Source organism: Microcaecilia unicolor, chromosome 10, assembly GCF_901765095.1.
Source record: "Microcaecilia unicolor chromosome 10, aMicUni1.1, whole genome shotgun sequence".
NCBI lineage: Eukaryota > Metazoa > Chordata > Amphibia > Gymnophiona > Siphonopidae > Microcaecilia > Microcaecilia unicolor.
The window spans coordinates 89,920,879-89,946,598 of NC_044040.1; the positions used below are offsets into that span (position 1 = coordinate 89,920,879).

A 25,720-nucleotide genomic window follows, 5' to 3' on the forward strand; every position below is an offset into this window, starting at 1 on the left:
GGCCCTAAAGAAGGCTAAGAGTTCTAGGGAGCATGCTTCGGCGCCCCCGGGCAAAGACTCTAGAACCTTAGACTCCTTTGGGAGGAAGGCCTACCATTCCTCTATGCTCGTGGCCAAAATTCAGTCTTACTAGCTCTATACGAGCATACACATGCGGAACAATGTGCGGCAGTTGGCGGGCTTGGTGGACAAGCTCCCTCCTGAGCAAGCCAAGCCATTTCAGGAGGTGGTCAGGCAGCTGAAGGCGTGCAGAAAATTCCTGGCCAGAGGGGTGTATGACACCTTTGATGTTGCGTCCAGGGCCGCTGCTCAAGGTGTGGTGATGCGCAGACTCTCATGGCTGCGTACCTCCGATCTGGAGAATAGGATCCAGCAGCGGATTGCGGACTCGCCTTGCCGTGCGGATAATATTTTTGGAGAGAAGGTCGAACAGGTGGTAGAGCAGCTCCACCAGCGGGATACCGCTTTCGACAAGTTCTCCCGCCGGCAGCCTTCAGCTTCTACCTCCACAGGTAGACGTTTTTATGGGGGAAGGAAGACTGTTCCCTACTCTTCTGGTAAGCGTAGGTACAATCCTCCTTCTCGACAGCCTGCGGCCCAGGCTAAGCCCCAGCGCGCTCGCTCTCGTCAGCAGCGTGCGCCTCAGCAAGGCCCCTTGGCTCCCCAGCAAAAGCAGGGGGCGAGCTTTTGACTGGCTCCAGCAGAGCATAGCCGACATCAACGTGTCAGTGCCGGGCGATCTGCCGGTCGGAGGGAGGTTGAAAGTTTTTCACCAAAGGTGGCCTCTCATAACCTCCGATCAGTGGGTTCTTGAAATAGTCCGGCAAGGATACACCCTCAATTTGGCCTCCAAACCTCCAAATTGTGCACCGGGAGCTCAGTCCTACAGCTTCCAGCACAAGCAGGTACTTGCAGAGGAACTCTCCGCCCTTCTCAGCGCCAATGCGGTCGAGCCCGTGCCATCCGGGCAAGAAGGGCTGGGATTCTATTCCAGGTACTTCCTTGTGGAAAAGAAAACAGGGGGGATGCGTCCCATCCTAGACCTAAGGGCCCTGAACAAATATCTGGTCAAGGAAAAGTTCAGGATGGTTTCCCTGGGCACCCTTCTTCCCATGATTCAGGAAAACGACTGGCTATGCTCTCTGGACTTGAAGGACGCCTACACGCACATCCCGATACTGCCAGCTCACAGACAGTATCTGCGATTTCAGCTGGGCATACGTCACTTCCAGTACTGTGTGCTACCCTTTGGGCTTGCCTCTGCGCCCAGAGTGTTCACGAAGTGCTTGGCTGTAGTAGCAGCGGCGCTTCGCAGGCTGGGAGTGCACGTGTTCCCTTACCTCGACGATTGGCTGGTGAAGAACACATCCGAGGCAGGAGCTCTACAGTCCATGCAGATGACTATTCGCCTCCTGGAGCTACTGGGGTTTGTGATAAATTATCCAAAGTCCCATCTTCTCCCAGTACAGAGACTCGAATTCATAGGAGCTCTGCTGGATTCTCGGACGGCTCGTGCCTATATCCCAGAGACGAGAGCCAACAACTTGTTGTCCCTCGTCTCGCGGATGTGAGCGTCCCAGCAGATCACAGCTCGGCAGATGTTGAGATTGCTGGGCCACATGGCCTCCACAGTTCATGTGACTCCCATGGCCCGCCTTCACATGCGATCTGCTCAATGGACCCTAGCTTCCCAGTGGTTTCAGGCTGTTGGGGATCTAGAAGACGTGATCCACCTGTCCACGAGTTTTCTCAAATCCCTGTATTGGTGGACGATTTGGTCCAATTTGACTCTGGGACGTCGTTTCCAAATTCCTCAGCCACAAAAAGTGCTGACTACGGATGCGTCTCTCCTGGGGTGGGGAGCTCATGTCGATGGGCTGCACACCCAGGGAAGCTGGTCCCTCCAGGAACGCGATCTGCAGATCAATCTCCTGGAGTTACGAGCAGTCTGGAACGCTCTGAAGGCTTTCAGAGATCGGCTGTCCCACCAAATTATCCAAATTCAGACAGACAACCAGGTTGCCATGTATTACATCAACAAGCAGGGGGGCACCAGATCTCGCCCCCTGTGTCAGGAAGCCGTCAGCATGTGGCTCTGGGCTCGCCGTCACGGCATGGTGATCCAAGCCACATACCTGGCAGGTGTAAACAACAGTCTGGCCGACAGACTGAGCAGGATTAAGCAACCTCACGAGTGGTCGCTCAACTACCGAGTAGTGCGCCAGATCTTCCAGGTGTGGGGCACCCCCTTGGTAGATCTCTTTGCATCTCGAGCCAACCACAAAGTCTCTCAGTTCTGTTCCAGGCTTCAGGCCCACAGCAGACTGGCATCGGATGCCTTCCTCCTGGACTGGGGGGAAGGTCTGCTGTATGCTTATCCTCCCATACCTCTGGTGGGGAAGACTTTGTTGAAACTCAAGCAAGACCGAGGCACCATGATTCTGATCGCTCCTTTTTGGCCGCGTCAGATCTGGTTCCCTCTTCTTCTGGAGTTGTCCTCCGAAGAACCGTGGAGATTGGAGTGTTTTCCGACCCTCATCACACAGGGCGAAGGGGAGCTTCTGCATCCCAACCTCCAGTCTCTGGCTCTCACTGCCTGGATGTTGAGAGCGTAGACTTTGCCTCTTTGGGTCTGTCAGAGGGTGTGTCCCGCATCTTGCTTCCAGGAAAGATTCCACTAAGAGGAGTTACTTCTTTCTATGGAGGAGGTTTGCCGTCTGGTGTGACAGCAAGGCCCTAGATCCTCGCTCTTGTCCTACACAGACCCTGTTTGAATACCTTCTGCACTTGTCTGGTCTCAAGACCAACTCTGTAAGGGTTCACCTTAGTGCAATCAGTGCATACCATTACCGTGTGGAAGGTAAGCCGATCTCAGGACAGCCTTTAGTTGTTCGCTTCATGAGAGGTTTGCTTTTGTCAAAGCCCCCTGTCAAACCTCCTACAGTGTCATGGGATCTCAATGTCGTTCTCACCCAGCTGATGAAACCTCCTTTTGAGCCACTGAACTCCTGCCATCTGAAGTACTTGACCTGGAAGGTCATTTTCTTGGTGGCAGTTACTTCAGCTCGTAGAGTCAGTGAGCTTCAGGCCCTAGTAGCCCAGGCCCCTTACACCAAATTTCATCATAACAGAGTAGTCCTCCGCACGCACCCTAAGTTCTTGCCAAAGGTTGTGTCGGAGTTCCATCTGAACCAGTCAATTGTCTTGCCAACATTCTTTCCCCGTCCTCAATCCTGCCCTGCTGAACATCAGCTGCACACATTGGACTGCAAAAGAGCATTGGCCTTCTATCTGGAGCGGACACAGCCCAACAGACAGTCCGCCCAATTGTTTGTTTCTTTTGATCCCAACAGGAGGGGAGTGGCTGTGGGGAAACGCACCATATCCAATTGGCTAGCAGATTGCATTTCCTTCACTTACGCCCAGGCTGGGCTGGCTCTTGAGGGTCATGTCACGGCTCATAATGTTAGAGCCATGGCAGCGTCGGTAGCCCACTTGAAGTCAGCCACTATTGAAGAGATTTGCAAAGCTGCGACGTGGTCATCTGTCCACACATTCACATCTCATTACTGCCTGCAGCAGGATACCCGACGCGACAGTCGGTTTGAGCAGTCAGTGCTTCAGAATCTGTTCGGGGTTTAGAATCCAACTCCACCCCCCTAGGCCCATGTTTTATTCTGTTCCAGGCTACACTCTCAGTTAGTTGGATAAATTGTTAGGTCAATCTCAGTTATGTCCTCGCCGTTGCGAGGTCCAATTGACCATGTTTGTTGTTTTGAGTGAGCCTGGGGGCTAGGGATACCCCATCAGTGAGAACAAGCAGCCTGCTTGTCCTCGGAGAAAGCGAATGCTACATACCTGTAGAAGGTATTCTCCGAGGACAGCAGGCTGATTGTTCTCACAAACCCGCCCGCCTCCCCTTTGGAGTTGTGTCTTCCCTTGTCTTTGTCTTGCTACATATGGGACTGACGAACACGAGCCGGTTCGGGCGGGAAGACGGCCGCGCATGCGCAGTGCGCATGGGCGCGCGAGGGCTAGCAAAGGCCTTTGCTAGTGAAGTTTCCGATTGGAGGGGCTGCCGTGGACGTCACCCATCAGTGAGAACAATCAGCCTGCTGTCCTCGGAGAATACCTTCTACAGGTATGTAGCATTCGCTTTCTGACCCTCTCCCTATCTCTTTTTTCCCCCCCCCCATCTTCCGCCATTCAAACATCTTACATTCTCTCTCCCCCTACTTTATAGCTATCTCCCACTCCTCCATCTAATTCATCCTCCTGATCCTCCTAGAATTGTCTGCTAGGTCTCTGCCTCCAGCTTTCCATCTCTCTCTCCCCCCCTAATTATATCATTCTCCTCAGACCCCATCTTTCTTTGAGGCCTTGCCACTGTCCTTAATGGGGGTTGAGGAGAATTTATTGAGCCCTCTTGTTGCCACTTGACACACACTGCCATTTTGCCTTTTCCTAATCTGCTCCCCGTCTGTCTTGCCCATTAATGTTCGCTGGTACATCATTGAATCTGATTTCTATTAGGGTCTCCCTGGCTGCTTGTCACTTTTTTCTCTGAGCTCCCATTCTCCATCCATAGCAGACAAAGGGGAAACAGTCATTTGTAGCATATACCCTCCTTTATCAAGTATTGAGTGATAGCTCTCATTTCTATCCGTTATTGTGAGTTGCAACAAGTCTTGGTAGATTGCCACTTTAGCACCTGTCCAGTTCAGTGCCTCCCCTTTCTTGGCTCATGCCAGTATTTCCTCATTTAAAGTATAATAATGGAGACAGGCTATTATATCCCAAGATTGTTGGTTGCTCTGTTGACCCAGGCTCGTCTGTGTTGTATTTTCAACCCCTTCAGCTTCTCTCCTTCTCTTCAGGACCTGTAGATGAGTTCTTCACTGGTTTCTTGCACTGCTTTGACACAGTCCTCATTTGCATCTACTTCTGGCAACCCCCTCACTCACTGCAATCTGTTCTTCAGATCTTCCACCATTTCTGTCAGAGCTTCATATTCTCTAGCTAGATCCCTGTGGACATGTGTCAAGCAGCCCAAGGTTTCCTTCACTAGCTCTTGCCCCTGGCCCAGCTCTCTCATTTCATAGCTCAACTCTGCATCTGTGGTTTTCATTTCTTTTCAGGAGGTTCTTATCTCCTTTTAAAGATCTAGTTAGCTATTTCCCTCTATCTGTGGTGCCTCATCTCTCTCAAGACTTCCACCACTCTTTTCCTCCCACTCAGAGCTTGCAGTTGCCATTTTGTCTTCCAAGCTGCCAGCATATGCGCTGCCAGACCCACTGCACTCCTAGTTCCCAGTGGCATAGCGGAATGCTTCCGGCCTCTTTTTTTACCCCATTGGGAGGTTAGTATTGATTCATGTTTATAATGAATTAAATTAAATGGGGGGGGGGGGGGATTTATTTCATCTTCTTTTATCACTGCCCCAGTGGAGTTCTGTGACTAAATGGCCATCCACAGAGATGACATCAGTTCCTCCTCAGGTGAAATTGTTTTTTAAACAGACCTTCAACGCATTGGCTGTAGGTGTTTAGACCATTATCTGTAATAGATATGTGGCCAGAGCCCTCTTGAAGTGGACCCAGCAGATTACCCTCCTCCCTGGAGGTGGCTTGCCTGGAGTTGGGGGTGGTCTTTTGACTGGTGCCCAATCTTGTGCATATCAGTGCCTGCTCTGTGGCCCCAGTGATGGGTGTTTGCAGGTGGCTCTGGCACTGGGTAGTGGACTCAGCCTCCCAAGTATTGGTTGATGAAGCTTCCCTTTCATGGGTGCTTGTTTTTCAATGAACATTTTGATAAGATCGTTAAAGACATTGACCAGGCTAGGCCTCAATGTCTTCCTGTTGATAGGGCTAGGTTGGGTTCTTGGAGATCAGGCTTTAGTACCCAGATCAAAGACTGGGCTAGGTATCAGCAGAACAAAGGAGCTTCCTACAGAGCATTGCCCCTTGAATGCATAAAGAGGTTCAGGGAGCTTGCCTCAGCTTCTTCTGCTGATACTGATAAGGAGATCCATTGAGGAGGCATGGGCACTTTCCATGGAGATTCAGGAGAGGTTGTCTCTCTATGTTCTTTGAGAGACGGGGGGGGGGGGGGGGTGAGGGGGGGGAGGCGGACAGTCGCTCAAGCGCATGGTTCGGAATAAGGTATCTTTTAAAAATATCACCAAAACAGGGAAGATAGGGTATCCCGATAGTGAGGTTGCAAAAGAGACTGTAGTAAATCAGGTGTCCTTAAATAAAAATAAAAATCAGACAAAAGATTGCAATTTAGTACAATCAAGTACTGAGCATAATGTAAATAGGAACAACAAAAATAGTTTGAAATGTCTATATGCAAATGCCAGAAGCCTAATAAATAAGATGGGAGAGTTAGAATATATTGCACTAAATGAAAAATTAGATATAATAGGAATCTTTGAGCCCTGGTGGAAGGAAGGAGGATAACCAGTGGGACACTGTCATACCGGGTACAAATTATATTGTAGTGATAGGGTGGATCAAACTGGTGGAGAGGTAGCATTGTATGTTAAGGAGAGCCTTGAATCAAATAGACTGAAAGTTCTACAGGAAACAAAACACATCTTGGAATCCCTGTGGATTGAAATTCCATGTGTAAAGGGGAAAAGGATAGTGATAGGTGTGTACTACCATCTTCCTGGCCAGGATGAACAGACGGATGTAGAAATGTTATCAGAAATTAGGGAGGCTAACAAACTGGGCAACACAGTAATAATGGGTGATTCGAATTACCCGAATATTGACTGGGTAAATGTAACATCAGGGCATACTAGGGAGGTAAAATTCCTTGACGAAATCAAGGATTGCTTTATGGAGCAGCTGGTACAGGAGCCAACAAGAGAAGGAAAAATTCTAGACTTCGTCCTTAGTGGATTGCATGATCTGGTGCAGGAGGTAATGGTGACGGGGTTGCTTGATAACAGTTATCATAATATGATCAGATTTGATATTAGCTTTTGAGTAAGTATACACAGGATATCGAATACGTTAGCATTTAACTTTCAAAAAGGAGACTATGATAAAATGAGAAGAATGGTGAAAAAAAAACTTAGAGGAGCAGCTGCGAGGTCCAAAATTTACATCAGGCGTGGATGCTGTTCAAAAATACCATCCTTGAAGCCCAGGCCAAATATATTCTGTGTATTAAAAAAGGAGGGAGGAAGACCAAACAACAGCCAGCATGGTTAAAAAGTGAGGTGAAGTAAGCTATTAGAACTAAAAGAAAATCCTTCAGAAAATGATTTGCTTACTTTATTTATTTTTTGTCTATTAGATTGTAAGCTCTTTGAGCAGGGACTGTCTTTCTTCTATGTTTGTGCAGCGCTGCGTATGCCTTGTAGCGCTATAGAAATGCTATATAGTAGTAGTAGTAGTAGTAGTAAAATGGAAGACGGAACCGACTGAAAATAATAAGAGACAGTATAAGGAATGTCAAGTCAAATGCAAAGCGTTGATAAGGAAGGCAAAGAGGGACTTTGAAAAAAAGATTGCATTGGAGACAAAAACATATAGTAAGAATTTTTTTAGGTATAGGCAAAAGAATTGATTGGACCGCTAGATGACCGAGGGGTAAAAGGGGCGATCAGATAAGACAAAGCCATAGCGGAGAGATTAAATGAATTCTTTGCTTCGGTCTTGGGAGTTATACCGGTGCCAGAAATGGTATTCGAAGCTGATGAGTCAGAGAAACTGAATGAAATCTGTATAAACCTAGAGGATGTAATGGGACAGTTTGACAAATTGAAGAGTAGCAAATTTCCTGGATGGTATTCATCCCAGAGTACTGATAGAATTGAAAAATGAACTGGCGGAACTATTAGTAATATGTAAATTATCTTTAAAATCAAGTGTGGTACCGGAAGATTGGAGGATAGCCCATGTAATGCTGATATTTAATAAAGGTTCCAGAGTTATCAGGGAAATTATAGACTGGTGAGCCTGACGTTGGTGCTGGGCAAAATGGTGGAGACTATTATAAAGAATAAAATTACAGAGCATATTCAAAAGCATGGATTAATGAGGCAAAGCAAACATGGATTTAGTGAAGGGAAATCTTGCCTCATCAATGTATTACATTTCTTTAAAAGGGTGAACAAACATGTGGATAAAGGTGAGCCAGTTGATATTGTGTATCTTGATTTTGAAAAGGCGTTTCACAAATTTACCTCATGAAAGACTCCAGAGGAAATTGGAGAGTCATGGGATAGGAGGTACTGGCCTATTGTGGATTAAAAACTGGTTGGAGGATAGAAAACAGAGTAGGGTTAAATGATCAGTATTCTCAATGGAGAAGGGTAGATAGTGGGGTTCCTCAGGGGTTTGTGCTGGGACCGCTGCTTTTTAACATGTTTTTAAATGATTTAGAGATGAGAGTATCTAGTGAGGTAGTTATGTTTGCTGATGACACAAAGTTATTCAAAGTTGTTAAATCGTGAGAGGATTGTGAAAAATTACGAGAGGACCGTATGAGACTGGGAGACAGGGCATCTATATGGCAGGTGATATTTAATGTGAGGAAGTGCAAAGTGATGCATGTGGGAAAGAGGAACCTGAAATATAGCTATGTAATGCAAGGTTCCACGCTAGGAGTCACCGACCAAGAAAGGGATCTCGGCGGCGTCGATGATACGTTGAAATGTTCCGCTTATTGTGCTGCGGCAGCTAAAAAAGCAAATAGAATGTTAGGTATTATTAGGAAAGGAATGGAAAACAAAAGTGAGGACGCTATAATGCCTTTGTATTGCTCCATGGTGTTACCGCGCCTTGAATATTGTGTTCAGTTCTGGTCACCGCATCTCAAAAAAGATATAGTGGAATTAGAAAAGGTACAGAGAAGGGCGACGAAAATGATAAAGGGGATGGGACGACTTCCCTATGAGGAAAGGCTGAAGCATCTAGGGCTCTTCAGCTTGGAGAAGAGACAGCTGAGGGGGAGATATGATAGAGGTCTATAAAATGAGTGGAGTGGAACGGGTAGACGAGATATGTTTGTTTACTCTTTCCAAAAATACTATTACTAGGGGGCATGCGATGAAGCTACAAAGTAGTACATTTAAAATGAATCTGAGAAAATGTTTCTTCACTCAGCGTGCAATTAAACTCTGGAATTCATTGCCAGAGAATGTGGTAAAGGCGGTTAGCTTAGCGGGGTTTAAAAAGGGTCTGGATGGCTTCCTAAAGGAGTAGTCCATAGACCATTATTAAATGGACTTGGGATAATCCTCTGCTTGTTTAAGCATCATAAAATGTATTGAGCTTTTCTGGGATCTTGCCAAGTATTTGTGACGTTGATTGGCCACTATTGGAAACAGGATACTGGGCTCGATGGACCTGTGGTCTGTCCCAGTGTGGCAGTACTTATGTACTTATGAAGTGGATCCTTATTGCTTCAAAGCAGTGGATGCTGAAGGTGGTCTAGCAGGGGTATGCTTCAGAGCTGGTCTCCAACACCTTTATGTTGTCCCCCTGTAGTTCTCCTTCCCTTTATAATAGGGATGTAATTAGTATACAGTAGACCAGGAACACAATAAAAAAAGAAGAAAATTCTATGAATTTTTATAAAAAGCTAACACTTCATATTTCTTTGGAATAATAAATTAATGCTTGTGTAAAACCAAATCTTACGGAAAAATAACTAACAAGCCCCCTTCAAGTTCAATAGTCTGGCCTGAGAAATTGCTGACTAATTCAGCCAACTTTCTGTAATACACATTATATCAGGTTTATAGTCTCTTAAATAATCATAAATAATAGTTGTCTTGTTCTTTACCAATCTAGCATTCACTAATAAGATTTTTAAATCATGCATCATCAGTCGGGGTATTTCTACCTAAAACATGCTTAGGTAACATTGAATTACAGGTGATGCAAGATAGCCATACCTCCCTTGATCCTCTTTTATTGGAATACATGAGAAATTCATTACTAGAAACCAATTAATTTAGTAAATACCTCTGTAAGTTACAGTGGGTGTAAATACTCAAAGTCGAAATGAAATCCACACAAAGCCCACCCAAAGTCCGAATGAAGGAGCACGCAAAGGAGCAACATTGTTGAGCTACTTTGTCATTACTTCCAGTGCAGGCCTCATCTGTTTATAGCCGTGCACCTGCTTGTGCCACAGGAGGCGGGACTTCAGATGATCCGGGGTAGGAACCTGGATAGAAAGAACCGGAGGTAATGCATACCAATAGGATGATCTGGGTGGCTCAGGTGAGGTAAAGCACATCACTAAGATGGTCCTGGTGGCTCTGGCAAGGTCTAGGTGGTCATAGTTTCTCTCCCCAATGATATGTAAGCATCTGGGCTGTATAGAACAGGAGAGGAAAAATCTACTGAAGATAAACCTCATACACAAGGAAAACTGATATATAAGCAGTGAGGCCATTAACTCACATTTTTGGAGGCAAACGACTACCTTAAAGATATCAGAACACCAAATTCCAGGAAAGACCTATAATATCAGACTGAAAAATGCTCCCCTAACAAAAGATTTCAAATTGATATGTTTCAAGAAAATCAAAAGAAACTTAGGGCCCCTTTTACCAAGCTGCGGTAAAATGGATCCTGTAGTGGCATCGGCATGTGGATTTGCCGTGCGCTGAAGCCCTCTTTTACCGCAGCTGGTAAAGGCTTAAAAAAGAAAATGAAATGGCCATTTGGTAATTTAAACAGTTACCGTGTGGCCATGTCCTGATGGAGCTCTTGCCACCACCTATTTATGTTTAAACATTTTTTATTGAGTCTTCATCATAACAACCACAGAATAACATATCCGTTAACACATCTTTGCATGTGATCTAACACTAGGTTGCTATCAACAGACACATTTATCCAAGACCAATTTTACATTTTCTCCCCACATATCCTCCCCCCTCCCCAACCTTCCTTCCTCGTGCACATATAACTATTTTTAACATATAAACATTCCAACTGATAAAGGAACAATACAGACTTTAGCCCAATATTCCACTTCTACAACTCTTACATCAGTCCCATATGGGCAAACCTCCTATCCATATTCTCTATTCCCCCTCCCCTTCCCCCCCCACCACCTATTTAGGAGGTGGTAAGGTCTCCCGTGCTAACCCGGTGGTAACCGGGTAGCATGTGGCACTGCCCAATTATCTCTGGGTAAGTCCCTGGCACTAAAAATAGAAAAATATTCTTTAAGCACCGGAAATGGCGTGCGGTGGGGGCAGGAACTACCACTGGGCTCCTGCGGTAGCCCAGCAATAGTGCTGAATTGGCACGCAGCAAGCCCTTGGTAGGCTTGCTGCACCTTTGTAAAAGGGCCCCTCAGTCACAATAGAAGTACAAAAAGTACAGACAACAGAAGTGAGGGCATCAATATAAAAAAATACTCTTGAGAAATTGAAGCAATTTGGTAGGGTACTGGAAAGAGTGTATGTTCCATTAAAATACAAGTTGCAGAAAGTTTGAAGTGTTGAGCTAAAGATATGCTATTTCAAAATTATGGTTGTAAACAGTCTTCAAGGGTTTTGCACATTTTTACCCAAATTACAAATCTAAGCCTTGGCTGTGTAAAAATAAATAAATAAATATAAAATAAAAATTCCAGTATTGACTGACCAGTTGATAAGAGTTTGGGAAGTTTTAGTCATAGAAAACATATATATATGAAAGGAAAACACATAAATTTGCTTTTGGAAACTTAGATTTCTTTATTGAAGTTGGCAGAATGTGGAATGAATATTGGTGTGCTTTTAAAGTCTGTGGTTTTGAATCTGTTTAAGAATAATGGGTAATAACACTGGTGATATAATGAAACTTCATGGTTCTGAAAAATATTTGTCTCTCTGGTCTTTATTCTAAATAAGCTGTTGAAATATTTTGCACATTTATCATGCCTGTTTTTGAAAATCTATTGACTGTGAAAGGTAATCAGTAATTTTATGTAGTTATCAAGAGCTGCATATTCAGCAAAACTTAACCTATTAGTTGTTCAGCTAAAATTTGACTAAACCTATTGGGACAAAATTTCTGGGCTATATTTAGGCCCGATAATTTCCATATGGTAGACCATAGGATGGGGCCATGTTTTCTAATAATGTTGGTGATGCCGGAAATTATGCATTATCTCAAATTAAGCATGCTATATTTAATTAATAGAAATATTTTGTGACTTAGGTTAATAAAGTAATTTTGTATTAATTTTCTGTCCTGTTTTCAGCAAAGCTAGAAGCCTATTTGAGAAAAATGCTGCTCCACTCTTACACCTGGCTGGCATGGACGTGATAGTAGTGAAGGTAAGAGAAACTGATATTTGCAGGTTTCTTTGCTGTTCTCTACCTCAGGCAAGAACTTATCTCAAATGGCAGATGAACTTGGAGCTTGATAAAACATAAACTTCATTTTGAAATATGATTCAGCAGTTGTTAATTTTTGAAGGCAGGTGTTGGAGGAGAGAGTTAGGGAGAAGATCTCTGGTTTGTGGACCTGAGTCAGTGGAAGTGTAAAATAGTTTTTAATATTTGGATTTTGTTTTTGTTATGCCTTTCTCAGTAGTTTAAAGCAAGTTGCATTCAGGTACAGTACGTATTTTCCTGTTCCTGAAGTTAGTATCTAGTTAAACTTCCCTATGAGGAAAGGCTAAAGCGGCTAGGGCTCTTCAGCTTGGAGAAAAGGTAGCTGAGGGGAGATATGATAGAGGTCTATAAAATAATGAGTGAAGTGGAACGGGTAGATGTGAAGCGTCTGTTTACCCTTTCCAAAAATACCAGGACTAGGGGGCATGCAATGAATCTACAATGTAGTACATTTAAAACGAAGTGGAGAAAATCTTTCTTCACTCAACGTGTAATTAAACTCTGAAATTCGTTGCCAGAGAATGTGGTAAAGGCGGTTAGCTTAGCGGAGTTCAAAAAGGTTTGGACGGCTTCCTAAAGGAAAAGTTCATAGACCATTATTAAATGGACTTGGGGAAAATCCACTATTTCTGGGATAAGCAGTACACTGCCTTGAGTGAACTCCTTCAAAAAGGCGGTAAATAAATCCTAATCCTATATAATAATTCTCACCTCCAACGTTCTAATAGGACCTGCTTGTGTCCGTGGCTCCTTTGGAGTTACTGAGCTAAGCTCCGAAGCCAGGCTGACGTCACTGGAGACACCAGATTGGCTGCGACACAAGGAGCAGGAGCCCCCCCCCCCCACATCGTGCATCACCAAAGCCCCCTCCCCCGGTGCACCAACGCCCCCTCCTCGGCGTATCAACCCCCCCTCCCTCCCTCCCTTCCAGTTCAAGGCCCCCTCACGCCCCTCCCACCTAGTTCCAGACTCCCCCTCCCTCCGATTTCAACACTCCCCCTCCGCGTTACTGAGCCCTGGACCCCCCTGCCGTGACCCTCTCAACCCCCCCTCCTACTGAAAACCCTCCTCCACAGCCGTCGCTGACATCAGACGCACACACAGAAACTGGATCAGATCATTCAGCAAGCAACGCCGGCGCAGACGAGAAGAGGACTTCGGCTGTCGGGGGTTGGGGTCCCCCGTCAGCACAGGTACGCGATGGGGGAGGGTTTCTGGCGGAAAGGGGGGGTCGAGAGGGTCGCGGCAGGGGGGTCCAGGGGTCAGTGACATGGGGGGGGGGTGTTGAAATCGGAGGGAGGGGGGAGTCTGGAACTCGGTGGGAGGGGCGTGAAGGGGCCTTGAACTGAAAGGGAGGGAGGAAGGTCTGGAACGCGGAAGGAAGGGATGGAGGGGGGCGTGGGTCACGGAGGGGACAGAGCGAGACAGCGAGGGAGGGTGGGGGATTACCTTGCTAGCACCCGTTTCATTGCCTACCGAAACGGCCCTTTTTTTACTAGTAATAAATAAAAATGTTTTGTACTTTTTTGGGATCTTGCCAGGTATTTGTGATCTGGATTGGCCACTGTTGGAAACAGGATGCTGGGCTTGATGGACCTTTGGTCTTTCCCAGTATGGCAATACTTTTGTACTTACGACAAGCAGATGTTTTTAAGAAGAAACTGATGTAATGTGCATTACTGCATTTGTGTATGGCAATGTGTGGTATGTACGGAGGGTCTTACTTTATGTGCAGATAAGTACATTGGGCCTTAAGCTACTTTCTTGTTGGCTGAATAGATTCACATGGTCCCTTGCAGTGAAAAAGATGTTAACTTATCCGTCGCGCACATCGCTTTGACTATGTACCCCCCCCCCGCCTTCAGCATGAATACTGGCTTCCCATTGTTTTTAGAATTCACTTCAAAATATTGCTGCTTGTCTTTAAGAATCGGTCTTCGGTGGCCCCAGTATATCTATCTAAATTGTTAGTTCCCTACTGTCCTGTATGTAGTCTCCGATCCTTTTCTGATAATCTTCATGTACCTGATATCTCGAGATACTGCTTTTAGTTACCTGGGTTCTAAATTATAGAAATCATTACCTTCGTCTCTCAGGATGCCCATGCCTCTACGATCATTTAAATCTCTTCTGAAAACGCATCTATTTACTGAAGTCTTCAATTATGGGTGGTGGCTCTTTGCTTTGTTTTTGTTTAGCCTCCTTTTTTCATTTTCCTCTTTACCCATTTTTGTCTTCGCCCCTTGGCCCTTCCCCTTTTGGACCCTTTATAGTATATTGTCGGCACTGTCCCAAATCATTTTAGTCATGGTGTAAACTGCTTAGTTGCCTTTCCAGGCTCAATTTTGCGGTATCTGAAATGTATGAAATAAATGTAATGTACTGCTACTTTCTGCTATAAATAGAGGGTGTGGTAAGAGTCTACTAATTTGGAAGAGTTTGATAGTATTGGAAGTTGCAAAGAAATAGCTGATGCAGACTTAAGATTTTTTATTTTATTTTTATAAATAGCTTTATTGAATAGAATTAAGCAATAACCATTAACAAAACTTGTAATGAAAAAAGTAGAGCAACAGACACTCCTAAATACATTCAGTACAAATTTATGGCCGCCTTTTAGCATGTCCATAATCTTAATCTTTGTTTAACAAACAACCAGTGCACAAAATGGATCCCATTTTTAGCATTGTTTTATATCCTTTTTTTTTTCTTCTCAACCCCCTCCCCCCACTCCTTTATCCGGTTAGCTGCTTTGTTTCTGTAGACAGATACATTTTCCCTATTAATGTGGCCTGGACTTTCCATTTGTGCCTTAAGCCCTCGCAAATCCCATTGAACAATTTTCACTTGTGGAACCCAGAAGAAAATCCCTCAGTGATAATGCTGTGAAGACAAAGAACAAGTCTAACAAATCAGCAGTGTAATTGATTTATTCACTGTTGAGTACAATATATTTGCCTACGCAAGGAACAGATTCTGAACAGAGAGAGTCTTTCTAAGTCTGATTCCGTTCGAAATACAATTAGCAAAGCTCTTCTTTTTAGAGACAAAATATTGGCTAGTTAACTGGCTAATTTTTTTTTTTTTTATATATTTTTATTGAAACACAGAAGTACAAAAACAGCACATGAGTTCCTAATCACACATTGGTCCAGTAACTGGCTAATTAAGGTGATAAATTTACTCATATTAAGATAGCCAGAACTTAAGAATACTTGATTGACATTATAAGGCACAAAAAAATACACACATCAGCAGATTCCTCATATAGAGTAGATGTTCAAAAATGTAAGCTAATCAAAATAATATCTGGCCATTGCTAATTATCATATGTAGAGCTATAGTGCCTTTGAAATATTGTCACTAGTAATTTCTAAAAGGACGGGATTATAGATGTCCCTATAATGAGACATGACAATGAGTGGGGATCCTCCGCTTATCTGTAACCACCAGCAATATGGTTATAAAGAGCTTCTTTTCAAAGAATATTAGTTTTCTAACTTAAAGCATATGATGTTTAACTTTATCTCCATGGATTCCTCATTCACGTTCTGAATCCTTCTTTCACTTCCACACCCACATACTGGTTTCCCACTCCTGGACAATTGGAGGCTGCTTCTCTTTCTACCATTTAAGTAAGGCATAGTGTCTTATTTGTGAGTAGAGGAGAAACTGTACGTTTGGCACTTACCAGCACTGTTTGATCTGCTCAGAAGGATGGGAAGGCTCTAAAGCCAAGTTCTGCTGATTGATTGCCCTAAGTAACTTCCCCTTTGCCCCACCAGCTTGTTCCTGCAGTCATAATTGACCAATTCCTGGTTGAAATTAGAGAGTTGCACGGGGACATAAATGTTTCCCATCCCCAATGGAATCTAACCCATACCCACCCGTACCTGCTAAGATTCATTCCATCCCCACAGTTAATCTCCTCCCTTTCCACCTGTACCCGCAGAAGTCAACATTATTATTTACTTGCTCACAGACCTCTGTTTCCTCCCAACAGCTTCCCATGGTTGTTTGGATGATATTCATTATTCAAGCAATGAGTGTTCCAAGGCTCAGTCTGGTGTTCAAGCTGCCTCTCTGGGCATTCCAAGCCTCAGTCTGGTGCTCCAACTGCTCCTCATACATTCCAAGCCTCATTCTGGAGTCACATAGATTTTGACTACATTCCTGCAGGAATCCCATGGTAACTAATTACATCTCCACTGGAATCTCGTAGAACTTCCTTACTTACGGAAATTCATGAGATCGGGCTCCTTAAGTGTGTGAGCTGAAGATGGGGCCCGATTGTGTGTGTCACATGCTGAATACATGTGACTTGGTATGTTTTTACTAATTACTTAGATAAAGTAACAAACACAGTTGCACAGCATAGGTGCACACCAATAATAACTATTAAGAGTCCATCACATCGTTTCTAATTGGTGAACTAGTGTCCATCCTCTTGCAGCTCAAGAACCCAGAGAGTTGAGAGGGTTCAAAGAAAATATATTTCACATATTTCCACTCAGTCACACATTCAGACATGCCAAGTCACACGCATTCGGAGTGAGACACATGCAATCGGGCCCCTTCTCCAGCTCACACGCCTAAGGGGCCCGATCTCACGCACTAGCTTTCTCACTCCACTCCCTACTTTTTGCAGCGGCATCTTTCTCTCCTTCCTATCCCTCCCTCTCTGGATCCAGCATTAGGACTATTCCCCCCCTCCCCCGGCGGGTGAATCCAGCACCTCTTTCCTCCTGCAGTCTTTTGAAACATGTTTTGGCAGTGGCAGCGATAAACTCATGCTGCCTGTGGCCTGCCTAGAATCTCTTTCTGTTGCATCTCACCCCTGCATAAACAGAAAGTTGAGTAACAGGGGGCGAGATGTACCAGAGAGAGGGATTCCAGGCAGGTCGTGGGCAGCATCTGTTTATCACTGCCTCTGCCAAAACAAGTTTTAAAAGACCGTGGGGGTGAGACCACATGATGCGGTGGACGCAGCAGCAGTGATTCTGTGCTGCTCCGAGGGACCCACCCGAACTTAGCCTCCTAATACCGTCAAATCCTCAGTAAAACATCACCGGACCTACAGGAGCATCGGTGAGGGTGCATGGAACAATATTTCGCATCCATGCCGATCGCCAGCACTAGGAAGAATGAAAAAACGAGAAAGAAAAACTGCTTGGGCCCAACGCGGAAAATAAGATGGTGGCCACGTCTCCTCGCGGTGAGGCAGAATTTTCTGCCAAGACAATTAGAGCAGCTTGTAGCGACCGTCGGCAGAGCGCTGGAGCCCCGTTTTAAGTCGCTGGAGGATAGACTGGGGAAGTTTGATGGGCTGCTAGCGGAGATCACGACCAGAACCGCAGAGGCGGAGAAACGAGTTTCAACCCTGGAAGACAGCTGTCAGCGCTGGGAGCCTGAATTCCTCGGTTTCAAAGAAAAACTGGCAAATCAGGCGGAGAAGCTCGATGATTACGAGAACAGGGCAAGGCGCAATGACCTCCGCCTGATCGGCATTCCTGAAAGCACCCCCGAAAGAAACCTTGGCCCTGTGCTGGAAGATTGGCTATCGAAGGAATTCGCTCTATCGGACAGCAGAGGACCCCTTTGCATTGAGCGCGCCCATAGATTGGGAAGAACCCAGCAGAGCGATCAGTGGCCTAGAGTTGTGATAATTAAAATACACAACTACCTCCTTAAAGAGGAGCGCCTCAGAGGGTACCAACAGAAAAGAGAATCCTTGGGATATGATGGATCCCAAGTGCGCATCTTCCAAGATTATACTACCAGCGTTCAGGATAGAAGAAAGAAATTTCACCCGATTTGCTCAGCGTTGGTGGAGCGGAAATGGGTTCCCTTCACCTCAAACCAGCTGGCTTTACAATTCATTAACCGTGAGATGAAACAGGAGGGAGAACCCACTTGACATTGTTCTACATACAACAACTGTTAGCAGGGAAGGACGATGATACACAAAGATGACTGGTAAAACTGGTGATGAATAGTTGGCATGTATGGAGGGACAAGATATAAAATTGTGCATTTTGTGTGAGTAAGGAGGGGGGTTGGGGGAGGGTGGGGACCTTTGCATGTTGTGGTCTCACCTAGATGGGATTGGTTCTGTTGGAGGGTACGGGGAGTAATGGGGGGGGGGGGCGAGGTAGGGTTAGAGGGGGGTTGGATAGTGGGGTAGGGGGAGGAGCTCAAACTGTATCTGTTCTCGTGCATGGTGTGTCAAGGGTGCAACAAGGTCTCCCATTTGTAGCATTGCACACTCCCTGGGGGGGGGGGGGCTGGGGCCCCCCGGGGATTGTTATGATAATACTCTTGATGGTATTAATGAAACCGAGGAAATATTAAGCGTCCTGGAGTAAAGATCCTGTCATGAAATGTTTCCGGCATCACATCACCTGTGAAGCACTATAAGATCCTGACTCAGATAAAACGACAAGGAATAGACATAGCATGTTTACAGGAAACAAAACTGTCAGATATAGAACATGGGAAACTCTGTCAACAGTGGGTGGGTGAAAGCCACTTCTCCTCTTCAGGTAGCAGAAGGAGCGGGGTTGCAATATTGATACGTAAGGTACTACCCTGTACAACTAAACTGGTGCACACAGACACTGAAGGTCGTATTGTAGTATAATTTTAAGATTTTATTGGTGAAAGAAGCAAAACTTACATATTACATTGCCATCACCATACCAACAGACTATGAATTATGATGCATACCTCTCAGTTTCAATACAATTCACCAAACTATACTTTTTATGAACCCCTCTAATCCCTTCTCAGCCCCCATCCTCCCCTTCATGCCCCCCACACCCCTCAAATACCCCTACCTCTCCTTGTCAGAGGAGTAGACAAGTTGTATACAATACCTTCTGCCTCGAAGCCCCTGAGGCTCTCCGTTAAACAAATCTCCCCTTATCCACCACCCTCTCATCCACCCAACCACATCATGAGTATTCCCCACAACAAGTAACAAAAACAAGGGTGTCCAACATTACCCTTCAATACAGGAGTTTAACTTGGAATAATGTATCTTAACCCTATTTCCCCCCCCACCTCTAACCCCCCCCCTTTTGCCACATTATCTTAAGCATTAAGAACCCTGCTGCGCGCTACTGCAGTTAATGAATCCCAAAAGGGCGACCAGGTTTGACAAAATTGATCTCCTTGAGTCGATGACAAATCTTCCACTCCTCTGCGCTCTAAAGCACATAAAGTAATCATGTTGGATCGCCATTGTTGCAATGATGGGGCTTCTGCAGTTATCCACTGTTGTAGAATCGATTCCTTGCCCATCAGGATTGTTCTTTTTAAAAAAACCTTCTAGACCCCTGGGCAGGTACGGGGACACCCGGAACACCTCAAAGAGTTGAGATGGGGTTGGCCGCCAGGTAACCCCCCATAGTCTGGACACATGCTGACACACCTGCCGCCAAAAACCAAGGGTCCGCGGACAGGTCCAAAACATATGGCCCAAACCAGCTGGGGACTGTGTACACTTGGCACACACGTCATCTAACCTCAGGGACGCCCGAAACGCTCAGTGGGGAGATATGTACATCCGCATTAGAAATTTATAGTGCATTTCTTGCAACGTCACATTTTCCACTTGCTGTCGTACTCCCAAAAGACAAGTCTTCATTATATCTCCTGAAAGATTCACCGCTAGTTCTCTGGTCCAAGTACTGGCTATATGATCATAATCTACCTCCCCCAACTGCTCTCTTAAAGTAGCATGATAGTATTTAAGTGGAACCCGTAATTGGGCATCCAACCCTAGTATGGTAACCAACTTTTCCCACACCTGTGGTGTTAGGGTGGCCGGTGGAAGTGATTGTATGTAGTGACGCAACTGAAACATAGATAGAAAGTGCATGCCCTCCACCCCATATTCCACCCGAAGATCATCTTGGGATTTAAGTTTACCATCTTCATTATATAATTGGGGTAAATACTGTAAATTCTTGGCCGCCCAGGTGTCAAAACCCACTGATGTAGATCCCGGGGGGAAGTCCATATTACCCTGAATGGGCAACAACGGGGAAGACTCTACCGACAGGCCATAAAAACGGCAGAGCCATCGCCATGTCTTCCTCACAGGCAATAGCAGAGGTGCAAAAGCCCGAGACGTCAGCAACTTTCCCGGGGCTGCATGTAGCCATGCACTAAAATGGGAGGGAGCAAACAGACCCGTCTCCACTCCAGTGCAAGAAAAATAAGACGATCCCCGGAACCAGTCCGTAAGGTGACGCATGTTGCTTGCGATCGAAAAAAGCTTGACATTTAACAATCCCATTCCCCCTCCCACGCGCAGCAAGAATAGTTGAGATGCTTGCAACCTAGGCCGCTTGCCCTGCCAAAGAAAACGGGTCACCAACCGTGTCACCCAGTTATCATCCTTTTGTTTAAGAAAAATAGGCACCATCTGCAACACGTAAGTCCACTTGGGCACTAGCATCATGTTATAAAGGGCAATTCTGCCTAGAAGAGACAATGGGAGCGAATGCCAACTTTGCAAGCTATGACTGGTACGTATTCGTAAAGGAGCCACATTTACCTCATATAATTTTGATAGGTCAGCAGGGATCATCACGCCCAGATACTTTAAGGGGCCCGTGGACCAAGAGAGCGAGAAGTCTCCCCGCCGTCTCTCTGATCGAGCTCTGAATAGGGAAAGCTACAGACTTCTGTAGGTTGAGGGTAAACCCAGAATAATACCCAAATTCTCCTATGGTGTCAAACAAGTGGTCTAATGATCGACGAGGATTCGTCAAGGTTAGTAATATATCGTCAGCGTACGCCAGAGCTTTTACCAAAAATGTAGGCGTCCGAATCCCTGAAATTGCAGGATCTTTTTGGATGGTATGTAACAGAGGCTCTAAATAAAGAAGAAACAACAAAGGTGAAAGTGGGCACCCCTGTCTTGTCCCTCTGCCTATTGGAAATGAAGAGGAGCATAATCCGTTAATCAATAAGGAGGCCCTGGGTTGGAAATATAAGGTCGAGATCGCCTGTCTGAACCAGCCAGTCAGGCCCACATAATCCAAGACCCCAAGCAAATAATCCCAACTGACCTTGTCAAACGCCTTTTCGGCGCCTAGGCTCTCCAACAATAGTGGCTCCTCTAAGAGCCGACTGTGAGCCACCGCCAGGCAGACTTTACGTACATTAAGGGACGGGTGCCTGCCCTTAACAAATCCCACCTCTCCTTCCCCAATCAAGGTTGCCATATGGGGACTCAGACGCTCTGGTAATACCTTGGCTAATATCTTTAAGTCAACATTTAGAAGAGAGATTGGGCGATAGGACTCGGGATACTCTGGTTGTTTACCCGGCTTAGGTATAAGTGTGACCCATGCTTTGTTGGTGCCCTGTGGGAATCTACCCTCCCCCACCGAGGTCTCGAAAAAGGAGGTCAATGCACCGCAGATCTGGGGCCACATGCATTGATAATACTCCGTAGTGTATCCATTGGGGCCCGGTGCAGTGCCATGTTTTAGCATCTTAACCACCCTCTGTATTTCCTGAGCTGTCAAGGGGGAATTGAGCTGACTGACCACCTCCGTTGGTAATCGTGGGATGCCCGAGTCCTCTAAGTAATCTATGAGTGCGGGACCACTCTGGGTGTCTGCCTTGGTATATAAAGATGCATAAAAATCGTGTAAAATCTGCACAATCCCCACAGGTTGAACCTCTCTCATGCCATCCGGCTTCAACAAGGAAGGGATGAATCTACTCCCCCCCCAGGATTTTGCTACTCTGGCCAATAGCTTACCCGATCTGTTGCCAAATCTATGTAAAGTGTGAGAGTGGTGGAAAAGCTGCCTCTTGGTATGCTCATGTATTAGTGAATTTAGTGCCGCAAGCGTTGACACCATCTCCTCTTTAAGCGCCAAGGAGGGGGTCGCAAAATATTTACGTTTTATTGTCTTAAATTTGTGTTCTAATTGGACTATGCCTTTAACTAGGCGCTTTGCCCATGCACACATATAAGAAATTATCTCCCCCCGCATTACCGCCTTTGAGGTTTCCCAGTACAGGAGTGCATCCTCCTCATGGCACTCATTGGCCTCTGCAAACAGCAGCCATTTCTGCCAGATGTGTTCTTGAAAGAGTGTGCATCTCCCTCCAAATAAGAAGGGAATTTCCACCCATTACCTCTAAGTCTCGCCGCACCCAGGTCAATATCAACCCATATCAGGGAATGGTCAGAGATCTCTAGTGGTCCGATCTCGGCTTTCAGAATCTGTAGGAAGAGGGCACCATCTGTTAGGATATAATCCAGCCTTGACCAAGTACCATGTGCTCGAGAAAGGTGGGTGTAGTTGCGTGCAGTGGGGTTAACTAGGCGCCACAGATCTACTAAATTCAACGCTTTACACAGATATTGTAGGCCTCTGCCCCCCTACCCAACGCCGTCCCCGCCGAGGGACCCGATTGGTCTTGTTGCCCATCCATCACCTGGTTAAAGTCTCCCATAAGGAGCCAGGGAGCAGTTGAATGTTGGATGCCCAAGCGTGTACTATATGTTGAAAGAAGGAGTGATCATATACGTTCGGTCCACACACATTAAGCAGAAAAACCTCTTGTCCCATGATGTTTAAATGCAGTAATTTGTATCTCCCCTGACTATCTTGTACCACAATACGCGCTGTACATTGCAAGTTTTTATGAATAAGGATTGCGACCTCGCCTTTTCTCCCCAGAGCGGAAGAGAAGAAACACTCCCCCACCCATCGCTGCTTAAGTTTTAAATGTTCTGCCTCAGATAATTTTGTTTCCTGAAGACAAGCAATTGTGGCCCTGTGACGCTGCAAAGTTGTTAAAACTTTTGCTCTTTTAATTGGGGACCCGATGCCAGATACATTCCAGGAAATTAATCTAGGCAGCTGCATTTAACCCGGGTCCCAATGCCCCACCACAATGCTTATCAGAGTCCAGAGAACTAAGAAAGCCCCCAAGTGCCCAGCCTCCACCCAGGGGTCATGGTCTCGCAAGCCATCACAGCGTGCAGCATACGCAGCCTCCAAATGAGTTCTTCCTTGTGGCAATCCCACCCCTCCCACCTCCCCCCAAAACCCACCTAAACTTCCCTCTCCCTCCCCACCCCCTCAACTGAATTACCCTCATACAAACGAAGTCACAAAGTGTTGTGGCCCCCGCCCGACCCCCCTCCCTCCACCTCGTCCGCCCCTGCCATATCATAATAAACTTACATAACTCTAGGGCAACAGTTAGTCAATATGCCCCCCACTTTCATCAAACATATTTGCTCCCCAGAAAACCAGCAAATAAAAACCACCACTTCAAGTAGGACTCTCTACTCCTTTCAGTTCTCGGTTCAAAAGCTGCAGGGCCAGTTGATCAGACACAAAGGAGATCCATTTCCCTTCATGTTGTATCTTCAGGGTGGCTGGATACAGCAGCATGAAGCGTACCTTCTTTTCCACCAACATTGTACAAACTGGGTGGAACCTTCGCCTTTTCTCTTGAACACTAGCCGAGTAGTCCTGAAAAATTCGCACCTGGGCACCTGCATATGTTAAAGATTCCCGTTTCAGGCGATACCCTCGAAGAATCTCTTCTTTGTGCACATAGTTATGCACTTTAATGATGACTACCCTGGGACGTGGGCTGCCTGGCTATTGTCTCTCAAGTCTATGAGCCCTTTCTATGCAAAACGGGCCACTGCTATCAGATAGGGCAAATTCCTTTACCAGCCACTCTTCCAATATAGTGCTCAAAGTCTTATCAGGTATATTCTCAGATAGTCCCACTAATCGGAGGTTGCTGCGCCGTGCTCTATTTTCAAGCTCGTCCAGCTTTTCTGCTTGTTGGGCCAGTTCATCTTTAAGGCCTGCGATTTCCGGCTCCCAGCGCTGCCATGAGTCCTCTAAAGTGGACACCCTCTTTTCAGTCTCCGCAGTGCGATTTACCAGTTCTGCCATCTGCCCATCGAGCTTATTAAATTGGTCATCCAGCGAGGCAAATCTGGGCTCAAGTGCTGCTCCGACGGCTGCCGTCAGCTGTGTTAACTGGCGAGCCGAAAACTCCGCCTCGCTTCTTGGCGTTCTGGTCGCCATCTTGGAATCGCCGCCGGGAGCTATCGGTTTTTCTTTCTCCGTTTTCGAGCCTTTCCGTGCGGTTCCCGGTGACATGGATATAAGGTATTGGTCCATACACCATACATAGCGCCAGGCAAGCTGGTCAGTCAGTTTCGTGGGGTATTGAATAATTTAGCAGGTGAGGGCCGAGTGGGGACCTGGAGCAGTGCTAAAGCATGGCTACTGCTTCCTCAGCATCACGTGACTCCGGTGGTCGTATTGTACTATTACGGGTTAATTACCAAGGACAGAGATTTTACATATGTGCAATATATGCCCCAAATTCATACAGTCCAACCTTTTTCCAGTCCCTTATAGCGCTAGGGTTGCAGCATACTGATGCCCCCTGGGTATGGGCAGGTGACTTTAATCAAGTACAAGACCCGGCTTTAGATAGATAATCTCCCTCGGCCATCCCAGGGGTGGGCAAGGGGAAAGGGATACCAACACTCTGTAAACATCTTCAGTTAATTGATCCGTGGCGCTCCATCCCACCACAAAAGATTATACGCACCAATCTAAAGTTCATCAATCTTGGTCCAGAATCGACTATATATTAATATCACAATCCTGGTTCTTTAAAGTCCGGAGGGCCTTTTATTGGCCCGATGGAGGTCTCGGACCATAATATGATCTGGGTGGAGCTTGATTTGGAAGGGGGAAGTGGGGTAGGTGGCCAATGGAGATTTCCCGCTTACTTGTATCATGACAAGTAGCTATTAGAGCACTTACAAGAGAAATGGCAATTGTATGAGGATACGAACCTGGCCTCGTGTGCCTCACCCATAATATTCTGGGAAGCCTCTAATGTGGTTATGAGGGGGGAAGTGATAGCGTTCCAATGTGCCAGGAAAAAGCGCTTAGCAGCTGGTATAATGCAGTTAGAGAAGGCATACGTGGAAACAAAGAGGAAAAATCTGAGCAGCCCTACACCAATTAACAGGGACTTGATGTCAGCGGCTTTGGTGGCATTAAACTCTCTTGTCCATGAGCAAGCTATGAGACAGATGGTGGCAAGGCGCCTGAATTTTCAACGATTTGGAAACAAATCGGGCAAAATATTGGCAAGGGTAGCTAAGACACATAACTCTCAAAGATTTATCCCAGTGATTGAGAACTCTAGGGGGGATAGGCTCACACAATTACAAGATATAGTAGACACCTTCCATAGACACTTTATGGAGATGTACATTTCTCAAGATAGATTCCAAGGCCCCCTTACCAAAGATTACTTGGAAGATGCAAA

General features: G+C 45.9%; 1 protein-coding gene across 2 annotated transcripts in view; it reads left to right on the plus strand.

Moving 5' to 3' along the window:
* The window catches only part of AGK (acylglycerol kinase), a 731,903-nt gene that overhangs the window by 163,706 nt on the left and 542,477 nt on the right, over positions 1 to 25,720 (plus strand). For both annotated transcript variants that reach the window (XM_030216389.1, XM_030216388.1), the window contains exon 5: positions 12,229 to 12,304. In XM_030216389.1, coding sequence (XP_030072249.1) covers positions 12,229 to 12,304 — 76 coding nt within the window. The remainder of the gene's footprint in view (positions 1 to 12,228; positions 12,305 to 25,720) is intronic.